Source organism: Zingiber officinale, chromosome 11B (assembly GCF_018446385.1).
Source record: "Zingiber officinale cultivar Zhangliang chromosome 11B, Zo_v1.1, whole genome shotgun sequence".
NCBI classification, from domain to species: domain Eukaryota; kingdom Viridiplantae; phylum Streptophyta; class Magnoliopsida; order Zingiberales; family Zingiberaceae; genus Zingiber; species Zingiber officinale.
This window is the reverse complement of record NC_056007.1, coordinates 68401215-68420585: the sequence shown is the minus strand read 5'-3', so window position 1 is coordinate 68420585 and position 19371 is coordinate 68401215. Positions and strand designations below refer to the sequence as shown.

The 19371-nt window shown below is 34.5% G+C and overlaps 1 protein-coding gene across 2 annotated transcripts; it reads right to left on the bottom strand.

Annotated features, from left to right (window-relative positions):
- Positions 1-3207: 3207 nt before the first annotated feature.
- On the bottom strand, positions 3208-13345 carry LOC122034810 (peptidyl-prolyl cis-trans isomerase CYP95-like). 2 transcript variants are annotated; one of them, XM_042594165.1, is made up of 14 exons: positions 13203-13345; positions 12369-12490; positions 12178-12232; positions 11759-11847; positions 11515-11539; positions 10387-10425; positions 8119-8236; positions 7487-7638; positions 6972-7332; positions 6728-6840; positions 5873-6068; positions 4935-5777; positions 4767-4847; positions 3208-3876 (listed from the first exon to the last, which is right to left on the bottom strand). In XM_042594165.1, the coding sequence occupies exons 2-14, from the start codon at positions 12444-12446 to the stop codon at positions 3519-3521; spliced, it is 2508 nt and encodes an 835-aa protein (XP_042450099.1). In that variant the 5' UTR covers positions 12447-12490; positions 13203-13345; the 3' UTR covers positions 3208-3518. The 2 variants fall into 2 exon arrangements, with proteins under 2 accessions (XP_042450099.1, XP_042450100.1); XM_042594166.1 differs by lacking the exon at positions 13203-13345 and adding an exon at positions 13130-13149.
- Between the last annotated feature and the right edge of the window lie 6026 nt (positions 13346-19371).

Below are 19371 nucleotides of genomic sequence, written 5' to 3'. Positions count from 1 at the left end.
TTCACAAGATCTTCACAAATTACTTGAGCAGCCTTGCACTTGTTCTTACCAACGAAACCATACTTATCCAACATCTCAAGAACTTGTGACATTTTTGAGGATTTACCTTGAACCCAAGATGACATTGACTCAAATTATGAGCTAATAGTTTGCATAAATCCCTTGACCTGAGCATTGAGTAACTTGAAGTCAGAATCGACATTTTGCACAGCTGAAGTCTTTATCCTCTTTGAAACTTGTTGAACTCTGTCAACGGATGATTTCTTTTTCTCCTTAAAGTGAGATGCTCTTGATGCAATCCCCTCTTTTCTTGTGCGATAACATTGTTTTTCTTCTTTAGGGGGTGTCACTTGGATAAAGGTATCATCTAAAGCACCTAAACAATCCTATAATAATTTTTAATTATAATAATTATATATTGAAATAAAAAATACAATTAAACTGAAGAATTATAGGCGATTAAAAAATGCTTACCTTAAATGGTTTCCATCTATCTTCTTCGTAGTCATAATGTATCGGTTCAAGTTTCTTGAGCAATATGTTGTGTAGTTGTAAAATTGCTCGAAGACATAGATTGAAATGACAACTCACTGTCTCCCGATTTCATTTAAAAAGGAGACTCATCGTTCGATTTTTTTTATGTTGTGCCAACACATAGAGAAATAAGGTCACAATTTCATCAATAGTGGCATTTTTTGTGGCTTTTAAGCCTCCAACACTTTGAACCATATCACACAATATCCTGAATGTTTTCCTATCCATTCGAAGTTCACTAATACTTATTTCATCGCTCTCTTTTGTAAGGTTGAACATCCATTTCACACGTGCAATCGATTTGTTCTCCTTACTTTTTATTTGACGAATCCTACTTCGACGATATGCAAGTATTGCAATTTGATAAAGTATAACAACCAAACAACTCATGAGCATTCCATACATATTCCACAAAGTGCATAATAATCTACATCTTCTATAATTTAATAGTGGTCGTGCCATGTTTATCTACATCATTTAACAACCGATGTCACAAATAATAAGTCAGAACCAAAACCATATATGAATAAATATCAAACAGCTCATGCATATATAAATAAATACGGAACCAAATCATAACAATGCTCAAATTTCAGATAAAAAACATGTAACCTCATTGACTTATGTCTTCTATCTAGAAAATTGGGTTTAAACAGTGGCTTAAGTTAAATCAAGATATAGAAAAGTGGTATAAATTTAGGCCATAATTAAATAGTTTGTATGTTTTTTTTCTGTGGATTCTTTACTTCACATAAAGTAAAGTATACAATCATTTCAAAAAACATTTATAGAGTAAATGAACATCATAGGAAATAAGAGATGTCATGACGAAGTGATCGAACGAAAATTATAAAACTACATTCATTGAAGAAAGAGATCTCAAAAGCAACGATCGAGTTCCATAGTCCTAGAAAAAGGACCACTGTTGTCACCAATAGAAAATAAAGAACACTAATTCTGATTGACGAAAATTAGGTTAAAAAAGGACGCTGAAATGCGAAAATCAAAAGAGAAAGAAAGACGAGTTGAGGCAACTGGCTCACCTTCAACAAACCAGACTATGGCAAAGAGGCGAGTTGAGGCGCAGCGGCGAGTGAGGAAGAAAGACGTAGAAATGCGAAAATCAAAAGAGAAGAAAAGATTTGGCTCGAGGGGCTGGGTCGTCAAAAAAAATCACATGAATAGGGAAGAATGAGTTTAACGATAACCTAAGGGTGGGTGAGTTATGAAAGTATAGGTATCAAATCCATATTTTGATTTTGATTCCCATCTACCAAGCATCAAGAATGGGAATAAACTAAATTTCATTCTCATTCCAGCATCCAAAACCCGCCTACCAAGCACCTCCTAAGATTATGAGAAATAAAATATAATTTAAAATTATTTAATTCAATCTACTAATAAAAATTAATTTATTTAAAAATTATAATCTAATTTAATATTTTACTATATTATCCTCGATTATAAAACCAATTATATATATTATTATTATTATTTTCTTTTTAAACTTTACGTTTTTTTTTAAATTCTTTTAGTATTTTTTTTACCTCCCCCCTCTCTCTCTATATATCACATATTTTGTTATTTTTTATTTATTTTTATAATTTAAAATAAATTTTCATTATAAAAATTTTAAAAGTATTTTTGTCTCAAAGTGTAAATATTGGAGGATATTTTTGACTAAAAAATTTCGTTAATTTCTAAAATAAAAAAAATCTCACTTTTTTTTTTAAAGAAAATTCAATTTCAAGTTACATGACCCTTTTGCCTATATGTACATGGATCATTAACTAGAAATCGTCAAAGTACCTAAATAAATAAGATTTTTATTTATAACCTTTGAGATTTATAATCAAGGTTAATCCTTAACCAAATACATTCCTATAGTAAAAAGGGAGTTCATTTAAGTTACGTCCATCAAGAGACTCCCATTATCGAGGCTCTTAACTATTTCATTTATAATAAGATTCCGTTTGAAATACATGATAGGATAGAATTATATTTTCAAAAAAAATTTAATCAAACGTTTGGTTGAAATGCATGATAGGATAGAATTATATTTTCAAAAAAATTTTAATCAAACATTTGGTAGAGTTAATGGGAGTCTCTTTACTATTTCATTTATAATAAGATTTCATTTGACATGCATAGGATAGAATTATATTTTCAAACAATTTTTAATCAAGTGTTTGGTAGAATTGATTAGAGGTAGGATTATAAATAATTAGGGATAAGATTCATAATCCTTTGATCTCAAGAAGAATTATTTATCCTACTTTTAATCTTATCCCTAATCAATTCAATCCTATCATATCATGCATACCCAACCGATCCAAGGATATACTTCTCTTATTCAATTTGGGCTGATCTTTTAAGTGCGTTTAATTGGTGGCCCAACATCGACGAATATTTTTATGCGAGAATTTTGCTACAACTGAATTTGCCTTTTTTATTTTAAAATAAATATTTATGAGACGTTATAACGCAAGCAAGGGACCTCATTTGATAGGGTTCTTGAAGAAACACAAGTCTACGGGATCCCCTCCCACCCCTAATTAACTTGAGGATCAATTATAAATTAACTACGTAATCTACCTCCCTTTAGGTTACAAACATAATCACCTCTTATTACAATTCAAGAAACACAAAAATCCATAATTTGCTCCTTGAAGGTAACCACCGTCAAATAAGCAAGGCATCTCATTTGATAGGGTCCTCAAAACACAGAAAAATCCATCAGAATCAAGGTAAGCTAAGTTAGGTAACCGCCAAATATTAAAACAACTGCTCTTGGCATCTTGCTCAGGAATATTAGAGTAAAAGGAAATTTCTCATAGCACATGGTTTAATAGAACATCTGAACAAAACTGCAAAAGCTCCACTTCCTCGTGCATGTGATGTAATGCATTCCTTGACAATCCATTGTACTACCAGCTGCTTGCAAAGCAAAACTAATTCTGCATATGATAATAGCCCTTCCTCTTCTATTTCCCAGCAAAATCAGGCGAGGCATCTCCATATGAAACCAACCCTTTCTTACCGCCAGAAGTAGATGGTGACCTTGACAGGTCCTTGCTCGAGCGCTTTGGAGAGGTAATATCTGGGGAGCGAGACCTGGACCTCGACAATGACCTTGACCTAGAACCAGATGGGCTTCTGCTTCTCGAAATTGATTTCCTTTTCTCAGATCGAACTTTGTCCCAGGCAGCACGTGATCTTGAATTATCCGGAACTGGAGAACGGCTAAGTGCGGGGCTGGGAATATAATCACCTCTTGCTCGACCACGGTAGCCCACAGGGCTGCGAGATATGCTTCTGCTACGGCTCCTCCTACCACGATACCTACACGACGAAATATATCATTATCTAAGAATGAAACAAGCAGATATGATTAACAAAAGATATACAAAGCCAGAGATCCCAAGCTTCTAGACCAACTTCACAAATCAGTGTTAACAGGATACTCCGGTCCGGATCAAATTTAACTCAACACCTGTCTGTCATTTCAATCTATCGGTATTATAATAACTAGAACAACAACCTGAAGAAGCCCCAAGCTGAAATATTCTCTTTAAACCTAAAATACAGAAATGCAAATAGACGTCCTAGAAATGCAAAAGATAGTAATAATCCACCATAGAAGAAAATTGTTCAGATTTATCAGGATGCTTGCTAGGCTTTGATTCTGTATTTCTCAATTGAAAACATTTAGAAGCAAAATTTACTTATGACTTACATCAGTATATTCTATCCAGATTTAATTTTGTTTCAGTTAATAACCAAGTATATGAAACAATTCTTGCAACATTAACTAATGGACAGTGAAAATTCCACCAGATAGATCTGCAAAAGTTGGCAAGCATCGCAAATGACAATGCAGGAGTCCAAGTAACTACTAGTGACACATTAGAAAAAAGAGGATGTTTCTACAATATTAGAAGTTTGAGAAAGCACGTATGGCACTACAAAAGGCAACACAATGAAGTTGGAAATGCAATATTATTTACTCAACGTAGTATTTAATACAGCACCAACTTAATGGAAAATGGCTATCAACCTTCAAGTACCTTTATCTCATCAATCTTCAGCCATAAAATTATAAGTTTTCATCTAGATAAATACTTAACCTTTGTAACAAGTAGCATCTTTTGCTATTTCTCCAGAATTTTTTCAAACTAATTAATCATCTCTAACCTTGAACATATAACAAATTGTTAGACAGTAAACATTACCTTGGTGGTGTTCTTCCCCTGGGAGGGCTCCTATGGCGTCTAGGAGGAGAACGATTGTGATAGGTTCTATAGCCTGAATACCTAAAAAAATTATAAGCATAGCCATAAATGATAATTAAAGAATGATCACAGAGACAAACAAAATTGATCAACATAATGATACACTACCTATCACGATCACTTCGTCCACCAAAACGATGTGATCTAACTGGAGAACGATCAGGAGATGGAGTCCTGTATCTTCTAGCATATGAGTATTGCTGACTAAAACCTCTACCTCTTCTTATGCGCTTAGGAGATCCATCTGGAGAAATACTTCTTGACAAACTTTTGCGGCGATTTGGTGGTGGTGATATTGCCCTACGATCAGGGCTACCTTGGCTCCTATTGAGACTTCTTCTAGAACGAGGTTGCACAGGGCTCCTACTTTTGCTTTTGCTGCTAGCCTTATGAAAAGGGCTCCCCTGACTCCTACTTATGCTTCTTCTTGAATGAACCTGTACAGGGCTATGGCTTTTACTTCTACTGCTAGACTTTATCGGGCTTCTACTTACGCTTTTTACAGCCATCAAGGGACTCCTGCTAGGGCTTCTTTGTTGCAGTGATTTTCCTGAGCTTCGACTAATACTATGTCTTTTTTCATTAACCGAAGTTCTACTTGGGCTTTGCTGTATAGGGACTTTCTCCAGGCTAGCACTGGGGTTTCTCTGCTGCAGGGACCTTTCTGGACTTCTGCTTTTGCTTCTAGTAATATCCCCAACTGGACTTTTCCTAACAGTTCGTCTAACAGAGCTCCTAAGTTTTCTTCCAGATGGACTTCGGCTGATGCCTCTATGAGGCGGGCTTCTACTTATACTATTCTTTCGGGCTTCATTAATAGGACTTCTACTGAGATCCATTTGGGGTGGACTCCTTCCTATTGACCTTCTTGGGCTTGGACTTCGGCTTTCATTCCTTGGACTGATGCTCATACTCTTGCTCACAGAACGGTTCAGACCCATGCAATGATTCCTGTGTTCAAGAATGTAAAACAAAAAAAGCAGTTCAGCAAGAAACTGCAAGCAGTAAGAATAGTTTTAACATAGAGAGAGCTCAGGGACCTATACTTTTTTGTATTGACTTCTAAATTAGGCAATTCATCCTCATTTCTCTCAAATTTCATGGCTGTACTGCCATTGTTCTGAAGTCCAACATTTTCTCTTTGCAACTTTGCCTCCTCTCCAAGAAGTTTCTCTAACATAACAGACTCCTTATCATGAAAATTAGTGTCATTTTCCTTGAGTAATGGTGGCTGTTCTTCATCTGAAAAGAATAAACATTTTAGCAGGTATCACTATTTACGAATTAAAGGAAATTAAGTAAAAAAGAATCAATCATGATATTTGCCTAAATGATCAGAGTCATAGTGTTATTTATTTAGCAGGAAAGTTATTATACAAAGAAAAAGATGTAATACATTGTTAGAATGTTACTTGCAATGGAACCAGCTGTCAATGAACTCTTAGAAGTAATAAAGTACAAAGAAACTTCCAAATACAGACATAAGAGCATCTACTTCCTTTAGAACACACGCCCAAGGAGATGGATATAAGCAAAAGTGACGGAATATAGAATCAAATATCAATGATTTCAAAACAATACCCTAACCACTTCATAATTTCCAGGATATAGAATGACATTCATTTTATACTTGCAATGGTTCAATTTTGACTGGTTTAACGAAGATTACATAAAATTTAAGAGCAAAATAACAGTATAAAATAGAAAGGAAAACATACTTCTTCATGAATACCAATAACACACTGAAGGGAATAAAGGAAGTGTGAATTACATATCCTTCTATTTTGTGTAGTTAAATAGAGCTCCATTCTTATCTTTCTTCGAGCAATGTTCTATGAACTTAACCACCAAAGCTGTGAAATATTTACATGTATTAGCACAATAAAGGCAAGAAACTAAACCTGGAATATGTGAAGAGGCCTTCTTAGACTTCCGTGCACTTCCTTTGTGATTTCCATCATCATCAGAACTGCTTGCATAGGTACTCTTTGTTTCAGATTCACTATCCAGCATCCTTGTATCATTTATGGCAAAATAATTTATTTTTCTGATAAATTAAACAAGAAAATGATGCTTCCAAAGCATCTCGGAAAGATAGAACAATATAGAGCATCAATATTGTATCAACTTCAGGCAGATGAAAACCTTTTTGCCTTGTGCCTAGACTTCCTTTCACGCTTTCTGCGCTTCTTCTCTCGTCTTCTCTCTCTTTTTTGTTTTTGTTTATACTTTTCTCTTCTGGAATATCTTTTCCTTCTGTGACGCCGGTCATCAGTCGAGCTGCTTGTATCAGATGTAGACAATGTATATGAATCCGAATCACTATCAGTTTCTGATGATTGAATATCTGTGTCAGATGAACTATCTGATTCAGATGAATAATATCTTCTTTTCTTTTTCTTCCTTTTTCCTTTAGGTTTCTTATGCCGCCCTTTATGTCGTCCTTCATGACTATCATTAGCATCATTATCCTTAGCTTTCTTTGACTTCATACTTTTGTTTTCGTCTGTCCATAATCCATATGCAACCATGTTGTGAATTGAACCAAAATAAAAAATTGAAGAGCAATAGCAGGATCAGGTAGCAAACGAACAACATATGCTACCAGTGTAAAAAGAAAAACATTAGTGAAAAACATAAGCCTTTCCAAATTATAGTACCATTTTCATGTAAGATGGTCACATTCTCATTAAGCTCCCCACAAGTAACAATCTTCACAGGAACAACAGGTCTGTCACCATCAACATCAACATTCTCAATGCTCCTCAATACTTCATGTCCTAGTATGAGTTTCCCAAAAACAACGTGCTTTCTGACAAAGGGCACAACCAAGAACACATTAGAATCAGATAATCTGTGAAGTACAGTAAGTACGGTGGCATGGACTTTGCAGAATCCAGAAGTTGATGTATCTTTAACAAGTTCATGCACTTTAATAAACATACAAGAAAAAATTCTCATATATAGGCAGATAAGTGAGGACAACTCTGTGCACCATTACTACAAAAATCTCTAATGCCAGCATGGATCTATGTTTTTATGTTCCATGCATCAAAAGAAACAAAATGTGGTACAATCAGTATTAGTAGAAGCGAACATGTGCATATGATAGAATACTTCATGAAGCAAATCATTGTAATAAGAACCACATCATCAGAAGCATCTGCCTATGATGCATCAAATAGGTTCAACTCTTCATGTGAAAATTTATCAGATAAACATATCACGACATAAGATAATGAAAGATGAAACTACAATAGGAACCAGGATAAAGAAAGAACTCAAAACTAACCCATCAAGATGAGGAGCAGACTTTAAAGTGATAAAAAACTGGGAACCATTGGTATCACGACCAGCATTTGCCATTGATAGAAGACCAGGACCATCATGGTCTACAACAAAATTTTCATCTGGAAAAAAGGAATGGCAACAAGTTAAAGATTAAAAAAATAGAACGCCAAAGCAAAACATTCACAGCAGAAGTAAAGAGAAACACCCACATTTGGAACATACCAACTACTACTATTGTCGGTAGAAGAAAAGAAAATAAACATCATGTATGAGCCAAAAGATAAGCATGATGCAAGGACATTTGATAAACTCAAATTGTTTCAGTACGGTTTTTAACTGAGACTTTTCCCATTTGCATACAGGTAATAGTTGCTAAAGAAGGTAGGGTTCCTTTGGCATCTCATCATAAGAACTCCATCTGTAGGGGAAGCTTAACTAGCTATCATTCAATGCTATTATTTCCCAGTATTCCAAATGGCGGTTGAGGCACCGCCTTGAACCGCATCGTCTTGTGTTTAGGCGACGGTAAAGCATTTCCTATTCAGAGCCTGGCGACACGTCAGGCATGTGCGATGAGTCTGAACTCGTCATCGGGCCTAGGCGACAGGTCCGGACTCGCCGTCGGGCTTAGGTGACGCATCTAGACACGTTGCATCTGGCGACGTATTCGACGCCGAAACACCAAAGCCGATCACCGATTAAAATAGGTTTTTTTTTTAACTTAAGATTTAATCAAAACTTTATATTAATAATTTTAATCATAATTGGGATAATTTAAATAGGCCTAAATAAAATTATCTTATTAATTTAATATATATATAATTATTATTATTTATTTAAAAAAATATTCTTCATTATTTTCTCTTAATCCTTGAATGTACTCATGCAATTTATATTTGGCTATCTTATTTATTGAGTTCCAAGTGTGAAATGTGCATTATGAAACTACTGAACCAATTAAATGTGCGTATTAATAATAAAACAGAATATAAGTAGATTTAAAATGGTCAATGCCAGTCCCAAAACAAAATAAAAAAAAAATCAGGCTGAATTAAGTATTGATAGCCAGTGTAAACAGTATTTTAACTAATAAGCATAGCTCTTAATTGTATTGGTCATGCGACATTGACATTTGCCAAAAGGACCAGAAGACCAGAAGCATTCATCACTCAGGCACAATAATGCTAGGATGTGATTCAAAATAAACAAGGATTCTTGAATTGTTGTGGGTTAGTATGGATAAAGAAGCTAATTCATGGTTACAGTATTAGACTAAAAATTTTGATCATAGAAACACACAGTAAAAGGATTAGATTTAGATGCAACAAGCAGAAGAAAATATACATAATATCCTTACAATAAACAAACAGAATTGGAAAGATAAAAAAAAAATAGATAACGCATGTTCTAAAGTGTAAAATACTAGAAATCTTGAATAAAAATGAAGTATTATTGCACATAAGGATGATAACAATAAAGTTAAGAGAATTGCCTATGTCAATTAAGTAAAAGAGATACTAAATGCTATAAAGTGTTTATGCCTTTCAAGTCGGATTCTTTGATCAAATCAAAAAGGAATCTTGAGAGAAATAGAATGAAATGATCCATGGTATATCTATGACAAAAAATGTATATATAATTGGGGTTTTATATGGATTTGTAGGAAAAGTATATGGGTAATACGCAAGTTTTATGAAGGATTTGGACATAAGAAAAGAAATAAGATAGTACAGTTTTGGGTATTACTATAGCCTATGATCTTACGAATTTTAAAACTTGCATATGGTAAGTTGATCATTTGATTAGGTACAAAGTGGTCATAATCATAATTTTTACCAGGAAAGTAAATTAAATTATATGTAAAAATCATAAGATTGTATTAGTGGTTATATTACTAGACTGGGTAAGAGTAACGAATGAGTGTAGACCTGTGTCTCACATGGGCATTTCTAAACACTTCTACACACGATGAATAGGTGTTAGCAGTTCACTAGTGCCGATGTCTGAATGGCGGTAACATTTGCATCCATGATCCAACACACATAAAAAGAGTAGACGAAGAGAAGATCAGGGAATGCTTAATTAATCAAATTATATATATACCGACCTACCACAAGAAGCTCTCATGTCCTTTCTGTCAAACACAAGCAAGATTCATTATATAGCTTAATGGCATATTAAGGCCAAACAGTGTGTTTTAGTTCTGATGAAGACAATTAGTATGCATTGAGAATATGCAAATTCTACAACATTATTTATGTAAACTCACCTGGAAAATTTCCACCATATATGCTCTCACCACGGGTTCCTAAAGCAAAGGGATTATCAATATTCAAGAAAGCAAAATTCATCAGCTAACAAGATGAAGATTACAGACATTATCTGCATTTGTAACTGATGTATAAAGATTAAGTCAAAAAAAAAAAAAAAAAGGGCTGCAATCTGTACCCTAACAACTCAATTGTCATCTTATATAACTGTAGAAAAAATAAAACTGAAAATGATAGATAAAAAAGAAAGATTAGAGAAAACAAGCAACGATACACCAGCTCCTTGTGCATTAGTGCAAGAAGCAACTTACTTCAAATCTAACAAACATGCCAGCTTTGAAAAGTATGGTTCTCCTGTAACTCTTAATTCCAAAAATCTCATTAATCATGCACATCCATTGTCCATGCATATACTAATTCACTAAGAGGAACAAATAAATGCCAACAGTCAAAGAAATAACACAACTCTCTTCCAAAGTACTTATTGTAACATTTTCTTTAAACTTTCAGCAGTTTTGTTAAAAAGGGAATAAAACATACACAACTTAGGTGAACTTAAACTAACCACACCTAGATTTTCCTATATATAGTTTCCTGTTTTTCTATTTTGCATCTGAAAATAATTACATCATTTCAGCAAGCAAGGATAAAAATACCAAGGCAGTCATGCAATTAATCAAAAGAATGTGTGGCAGAACAGAAAATTTTAAGCCAGCTGAGATTTTTAAACAAACATTTGTTTTAACTTTTCCAACTCAGGTTAGACTTTATTTGTCCATCATTATTGCTTAGTTAACAGCCTTCAGTATCATACATCAGTATAACTATTTTACATGATAGCGGATAAGATGTTAAGTCTTGTGAGTCAAAAAAAAAATATGAACAAGAAGGCAGCCTCCATGTAAATATTTTGGAATAAGTATGTTCAGAGTACACATATTTTTATCAAGCATCTGTGCAATCGACATAAAGCAGATTTGCTAGATTCATGGACTTTAAAAATTCTTCAGTAATCAGTTACCAATCAACCAAAGCAAACAGGCATGCTATGAAAAAGTATAAACATTTAGATCGTGACCTAATCTATGATTAAATAATTGAAAAAGGAGAGTATATGTAGGTCATACCATCACGTCTTGAAAAGTCACCACCCTGCCAAGATAATCATCATGTCAAGCACCATACGAAAATAAAATTCAATGGAACAAGTAGGTGAACAAGGTTAACATGAAAGAAATGTTTCATGCAGACTATAAATAATATCTTAAGAATAATCATTTACCATTTGACTACAACTTAAACAAGGGCTGGTAGAAAACAACATTTATAACTTCACAAGTCCAGAAATCAGTGGAAAAAATAATAATGCACCTGTGCCATAAAGCCCTTAATAATGCGATGGAAGAGTGATCCCTTGTAGTGCAAGGGCTTCTTAGTGACTGATCCATATCCCATTTCACCTGTAAACAAGAATGCACCTCTATTAGTGCATGATTGACAGTGTCAATTCAAGCCCAAATATCTCAGAAAAAGAGAGGAAAAAACTTCTAAATGATGAGATAATAAATTTTAAAGCAAAAAAACATACAAGGAGGACACTTTCCCCTGACAAACATGACACAAATCAACAATGATAAAGCTAATGAGATTCATGAACTCTCATGATGCAAAAGAGACAAACAGTGCTGAATTTCTTTTTGCATATAAAAAGACAAAAAGATTGTGAGAATGTGAGCAAACAGTCAGATAAACTCTCACAATGTAATTACTAGTTCCTGACATATAGTTACCAGTGCAGAGTGCTCGGAAGTTTTCAACAGTCCTTGGAACAATATCAGCGTAAAGCTGCAAGATAACAAATTCTAAGCTCAGATTGCGTTGCTTATGCAGGCAAGAGCTAAACATTCTAATCTACATCAAGTAGAGAGTAAGAACCTAAAATAAATCTTATGGCATGTTAAAAAAATTATTAGACGAATACCTCAAACAGCATCCTTCCAACAGCATCTCCATCAATTGTCACATCCATGAAGACAATAGGATTTTTCTTTTTTGCCATTTTACTAACTTGTGCCTTGAGACACAATGAATGGAAGCTTTGATCTGCAGCATTTTAGTGAGCAGGTTGTGAAAGAAATTCATTTCACCTCCCACCAAAAAATAGTTATTCGTAGGAAGCACAGGACAATTATAAATAAATTTGATGAGGGATCAAGATCACCATACAAAGCAGCATGAGCTTACAAATAAGTAAATTTGATGAGACATAAATTGTTTTATTCCTATTCAGAAAGCATAAGAGAAAAACTGAGCCCCACTTGCTAAAACATCCTCCCAAAAAGGATATTGGAGGACAAAGTTGATAACCGTCATATGGGTGGTCGGAAAGTTCAAATTTCACGAACAGCAGTTACAGATTTGCAGATCAATTCACGAGAAAGTTATACCGCCAATATATAATATATTCTGTGAAAATAATTTTTTAAAAAAGTAGGCAGGTAATCGAGTCTAAGTATTTCTTCAGTGATCGGACTCTAAAACCTAGCTTAGTTACGCAAAACCCTACAGCACGGACGAGGTTAAAAGGCAAATTTGGACAGAAATCCAACCAAGTGCCGAAGATTCCAAAAAACCAAAAGACACTGATTGTAACCCATGAGTAAACTGTGAATCTAATGATTGCAACCCATGAGTAAACTGTGAATGCCAAAGGAATCAACGAAGATAGACTCGGCCAAGCACCTGTTACTGGATCGGATGGCGAAAGTGAGAAGGGAAATCTGTGTTGCGACGAGAAATCCTAAAAAAGCTTTACCTGCGCGCTAGGAGTGAGGCATCAGAGAGGAGGAGGAGGCTGCAGCTGCGGCTCCGCCACAAAAAGAAAGGGAAGACGACCACAAGTAAACCTAATGAAAGGTTCACGAGCGGACCTCCCATTTCTTTTGTAACGCTGAGGAACTCAAATTTACCATAACGCCCTCCACCGAGGACTACATTTTCTTTGGCGCCCTAGAGGCGGTGCCGCGGTGGTCTAGTGACTTATGACGTCATACAAGAAGAGCAGTTTGATATATATAACTTCGTAAGTAAATAGAAAGTTTTTCAATTTTTTATTGCCTAAATATCTAAATCATATACCTAATTTTAAAATGATATTTTTTATTCTTTTTCATTTACCTCAATCCATTATTACAATAGATAATTTTTATTTTTTAAAATAGATAGATTTTTTAAAGACGTATTTATATTTAAAAAAATTATTATTATCAAATTAATATTTAAAAGTATAGATATAATTAGGAATTTTAAATGAATAGATAAAATTTAATTCTATATCATTTCGAACTCTTTAGGTCTATAATTAATTTTGACTAGGTTTCGGTTAAATCCAGTTGATGGAGCTAGAGAATTCATAATGACATGAAACCGTAAGTACTCTGGGTTAGTTTTAATGTAATTAATTGAGTTAAGTTAAACTTTGTGTATTTGATGTTTTGTGTCTGAATATGCAAGGACTTAGGAACACAAGAAGTTGAGCAGAAAATACGAGCGAGAATGATAACATGAATGCATCCGAGGGATGAGGAGCTGCGGAAGAATATACCGGAGGAATAAGAAGGACACACGCGGCGCATTTGAGGGACGAGAAGCCGAGAGGAAACGTACTTGAGGAGAAAGCCGGAGTTGGGTTTCAGTGAGCTCAACTTGGTCAATAGCCTCGCAGCAAGGTGCGAGGGCGCCCTCCATGGAGCTTGGAGGCACCCTGGACGCTGCTTGGAGGGTGCCTCCATGGAGCTTAGAGGCGTTCTCAGGCGGATAAGCAGTAGGCGTTGTGGAGTTTATCAACGCGGCTAACTCGACAGGTTGGAGGCACCCTCCATACAGTTGGAGGCGCCCTCAACATGCTATTTAAGCCTGGTTCGAGCAGTAGCTTATACACAACTTGAAATTGCAACTCTTCTTCTATGTGTTGCTCAAAGAATGATCCGACAACGCTATAACTCAACTCCGACAACCAGAAGCATTCAATTCTCATTTCTTACGTGTCGGTATAATCTTTGCATTGATATTGTACTTCAAAATTGTAGTATTTTTCGAAACTATAGTGATTGTCCATCGAAAGCGCTCTTATGTGCGAACCTTGGAGGAATCGTCACAGGCTCCGAACCAAGTAAATCCTTGATGTTCGTATATTGTTTATAGTTTTCCACCGTGTGTTTTACTCTTAACGAACATGAAAGTCACGAGCGCTATTCACCCCCCCTATAGCACTTTCGATCATATAATTGGTATCAAAGCGGAGTCGCTCTGAATCGGTACAACTACTATTCGAGCATTCTTATTCGTCGCTTTTTCGTCCGTTTTTGTTAAAAATAAAACACTATTTTTGAAAACTATCGGTACGTCTCTCATTTTTCCCTCCAAAACTATTTTTGAAAACACTATTTTCATCTTTTCACCATTGGTCGATATTAGTGAAATATCATGTTTTCAAAAATTTGTAATAATATTTTTTAATATTTTATTATTATTAATTTTTTTAAAAAAATAGTGAATTGCTATTTCTATTTTTCTTCCGCACTATTAATCCGAGACCAAGTCTTGGAACATTCGTATTTTTTGCTTGTGTGTGAGATTCTATTTCAATAGTCCATCAAGAAGGCTATAGCACAGCCCGCCCACCTCTCTTCTCCGGCGAAGACTTCGGCTACTGGAAGGGCCGAATGGAGTACCATATGAAGACTCAGGTGGAAATGTGGATAATAATCCATAATGGATTCACATTTCCCACTGAACCCTGCGACAAATGGGATGTACCAACCCGCAAGAAGATTGAAGCCAATGCAAAAGCAACTTGCACTCTCCAATGTGTCCTAAGCAAAGAAGAGATGAACTGGGTTGGTCCTTTCAACAGTGCAAAGGAGTTGTGGAAAAAATTGATTGAGCTACATGAGGGCACTTCCGATACCAAAGTAAGCAAATGAGACTTAATTTTAAATAAATTATATAATATAAAAATGCAGGAAGGTGAGTTAGCGAGCCAGCTTCATGCTCGCATACAAGATCTACTGATCAGACTCCATGTGATAGGACAGAAGGTGGAGAACCGTAACGTAATAAGGTACGCACTAAACGCTTTTCCGAGAAATACATTGTGGGCATCAATAGTGGACGCCTACAAAGTATATGAGGATTTGTCGTTAATTAAATTAGATGAACTATTTTCTGAATTTGAGTTACATGAGCAGACTAATACTACAAGGGTCGAGAAAGGTATTGCCTTGATTACATGTACGAGCAGAACCCGGGAAACAAAAGCAAAAGCAAAGCGCAAAATTGAACCCGAGTCCGAAGAAGAACCAAACTCAGATGACGACGAAAATGAAATCACCACCAAACTAATCATATTAGTTCGAAAAATACTAAAGAAGAAGAAGAAGCATGGAAGAAGGAAAGCCTTCAAGGCAACATGATCCGAGTCATCGAAAGAGCCCGACGAAGAAGAACACGAGCAAGCAAGCTTCCTTACTCTAGAGGTACAAGTGAACGTTGCTGAAACTGAGTACGAGTCTGATATCTAGAGTGAATCAGAAATCGAGTCCAAGCGAATCCATGGATCTGTATTCGTTTTCGAAGGGCCTAACCTCACTATAAGTTTTCTATTCGCCGGTACTCAAGTAGACGATCTAGAAAAGTTAGTTTCATATCTATTAAAGAAATTGGCCAAATCCAACATCTGGGTCAAGTCACTCCAAAAGTAGGTAATAATCCTTAAGGAGGAGACTAACCTAAGTTCTTTGACTAAGCCAGTTCAAATTAGAAGTTCAACTCAAGTCTAACAACTTGAGGAAGAAAATTCTAATTTGAAAACTCAAGTCAAGAAACTTAAGGACACGTTGGAATAGTTCACCTTGGGTTCCAAGAATCTTGATATGATTCTTGGAAAACAGAAAGTCGTCTACAACCGATCCGGACTTTGATTTAAGGCTAAATGAAAATACAAGTCTTACTTATCACTTGTAAATAGAACTGATAGAAAAATAGTCTAAGCATGAGTCCCCAAGTCGAACTTGATTAATCAAGTTGGACTTGGTCAATATTGGATCACCAATGACCAAATTCATTACCTTGATAGACCTTATCAAGGCTATGATCCAGGGGGAGCCAATAAAAAAATCATTTTTTATCATAAAATAGAATTGTTTGATAGTTGATTTACTGTTTTTTTATTATTCATGCTTAGACTATGATAGATAAGGACCTAGGCTTGATTTACACTTGACCAGTTAGACTTAGGAGTTACTATAAGGAGATTTAATATTCAATTTTTTTGAAAGACTTTGTCTATAAGTGGTGGATGATCTCATATCCAAGAAGGCTTAGTGCCTCACCACAGCCTGGAAGCCGATCATCGAAATAAATATTTAATTAACTTATTTTAAAACCTAAATCTAACTCAATTGTAAATCAATTCTTAGATTGGAATTTAAATTGAAGATTAAATTAACCATCTCACAAAACTATTAAGGTTCCCTGATTGAAAATCTAGAAAAGGGTGAGATGGACCTAGATTTAAAGTAGTTAACCAAATCTAAATCTAATTAATTATAAAAGTTTAATTTATTTCAAAATATTATTTACGGGATCATAATTTCAAAATCTAATCAATTATAAAATTTTAATTAATTTCAAAATATTATTTACAAAATCATAATTTCAAAATCTAATTAATTATAAAAGTTTAATAAATTTTAAAAAAAATTTAATTATTTGATTATTAATCATGTTAATTACTTTCAAATAATAATTAAATTATAATGATTTCCAAATCATAATTAATTTCAAAAATATAATTAATTTTTAAATCATAATTAATATGTAAATTTATAATTTAAAACTTAATTAATTTTCAATATATTTTCAAAATCTTCAAAATTTTAGTTATTGCCAAATGCTTAAATCAAACTTATATTTTAAATCTTAATTTCAATATTTTAAAATATTGAAAAAAATTAAAAATAAACTTAACTCCGTCTCACACACACTCATAAGCTAAATATGCTTGATAAAATAGAATGGGTGAAATGAAAAATCAGGAAAAATAACTTTTATGGATTTACTCATGCTTGGATTCTAGAATACCCTAAAACTTAAAACACTCATTTGGCATTAATTAAGGGGGAGTGAAAGGAAGGTTAAGCCATTAATTTTTATTTTTATTATTTCAATTTTTTTAAAAGAAGTTCAGTGTTTAATTTTTTTTAAAAACAAAACCTTATTTGAAAAAGCAAGTTCAAAATTTTTGAAAAATTTTAAGTTTGTAACTATGCTTTTTATCTAAAAATATTTTTTTAAGCTAAGTTTTTTTTCACAATATTTTTAGCTAAAGTATTTTTATCAAAAGAATTTTAAGCTATGTACTTAACTAAGTTTTTATCAAATTTTATTATAAAAGCCAAGTACTTAACAAAACAATTATTTTCAAAATTTAGCTAAGTCTTTATTGTGAAAACTAAGTATTTTCAAAGCTAAGTACTTAACTTAGTTTTTATCAAATTTTTTTAAAACTTAGTTTTAATCAAAATCCTTTTTAAACTGAGTATTTTTAATTAAGCCTTTTTCAAAACTTTCATAAAACTAAGTATTAAAGCTAAGCTTTTATCAACATATTTTTCAAACCTAACTATTTATCAAAATTCTTTTAAAGCTAAGTTTTTGTTGAAAAAGCTAAGTATTTTCAAAACTATATTCAACTAAGTAATTTTCAAAGTTTAAGTTTATCTAAGTTTTTGTTGAAAAAACTAAGTATTTTCACAGAATTTCTAATTTAGCTAAGTATTTTTCAAAGAAATTATTTTCAAAGCTAAGTGTTGCCTTTCAGGGGGAGCTAAAGATTTAAAAATTTATCTATCTTTACAACTTTCTCTCTACTTAGTATTATTTTTTATTTATGTCAAAGGGAGAGAGTAAAGTCAAAGTTAAGAATTTAAACATAATTTTTATTAAAGGCAGAGCATAAGGAAATTTTTATGAATTATTTTAGTTATGCTCATGCTTAAATACCTTAATTATCTATTATGTTTTACTTAACTTTGAACCGTATTGTCATAATCAAAAAGAGGAAGATTGTTGGTGCGAAAAGCGTCCGACGATCGAAACTATATTTTGATTATGTCAAAGGGTTCAAAGTTAAGTTGTCTTGTTATCTAATAAAGTTTATTGAGTTTGCAGGAAAGTCCTAAGTTGTCTTAGGCAAAAGTCCTAGCTGCGGTTAGGCAGGTGGAAAATCCTAGGGGGTGGTAACCCTAAGGGGCGGTAACCTTAGGTCCTAGGGGGTGGTAACCCTAGGTGGTGGAACCCCTAAGGGGTGGTAATCTTAGGTCCTAGGGGTGGTAACCCTAGGTGGTGAAAACCTAAGGGGCAGTAACCTTAGGTTTTAGGGTGTGGTAATCCTATGCTGTGGAAAACCCTAGGGGGTGGTGATCCTAGGTCCTAGGAGGCGGTAACCTTAGGCTGAGGAAAACCCTAGGGGGGTGATAACCCTAGGTCCTAGGGGGTGGTAACCCTAGGCAGAAAGTCCAGTTGGTCTGGAGTATCAATATGGTAAACAAGTAAACTCTCCTGAGTGGAGTAGGTGAGGACGCGTTCCCCGGTGAGGGAATAGTATGCATCGATTCGACCTAGGGTTTTCGGAGGTGAAATCCGAAGTCAGAACCGGACAGTCCGGAGTCTATCAAAATAAGTTTGTATTTATCTTATTTTATTGTACTAATTTTGTTTTGCAGGGTATACCTTGTTTGTAAACTAACATACCTTGCAGGACGGAAATTGCACAAGAAAAGCCTCAGATGAACAGTCCCGAGGTGCCCTCTATGGAACTTGGAGGCGCCTCGGATGACTTGGTCAACATCCCCGTAGCAAGACGCGAGGGCACCCTCCATGGAGCTTGGAGGCGCCCTGGACGCTGCTTGGAGGGCACCCTC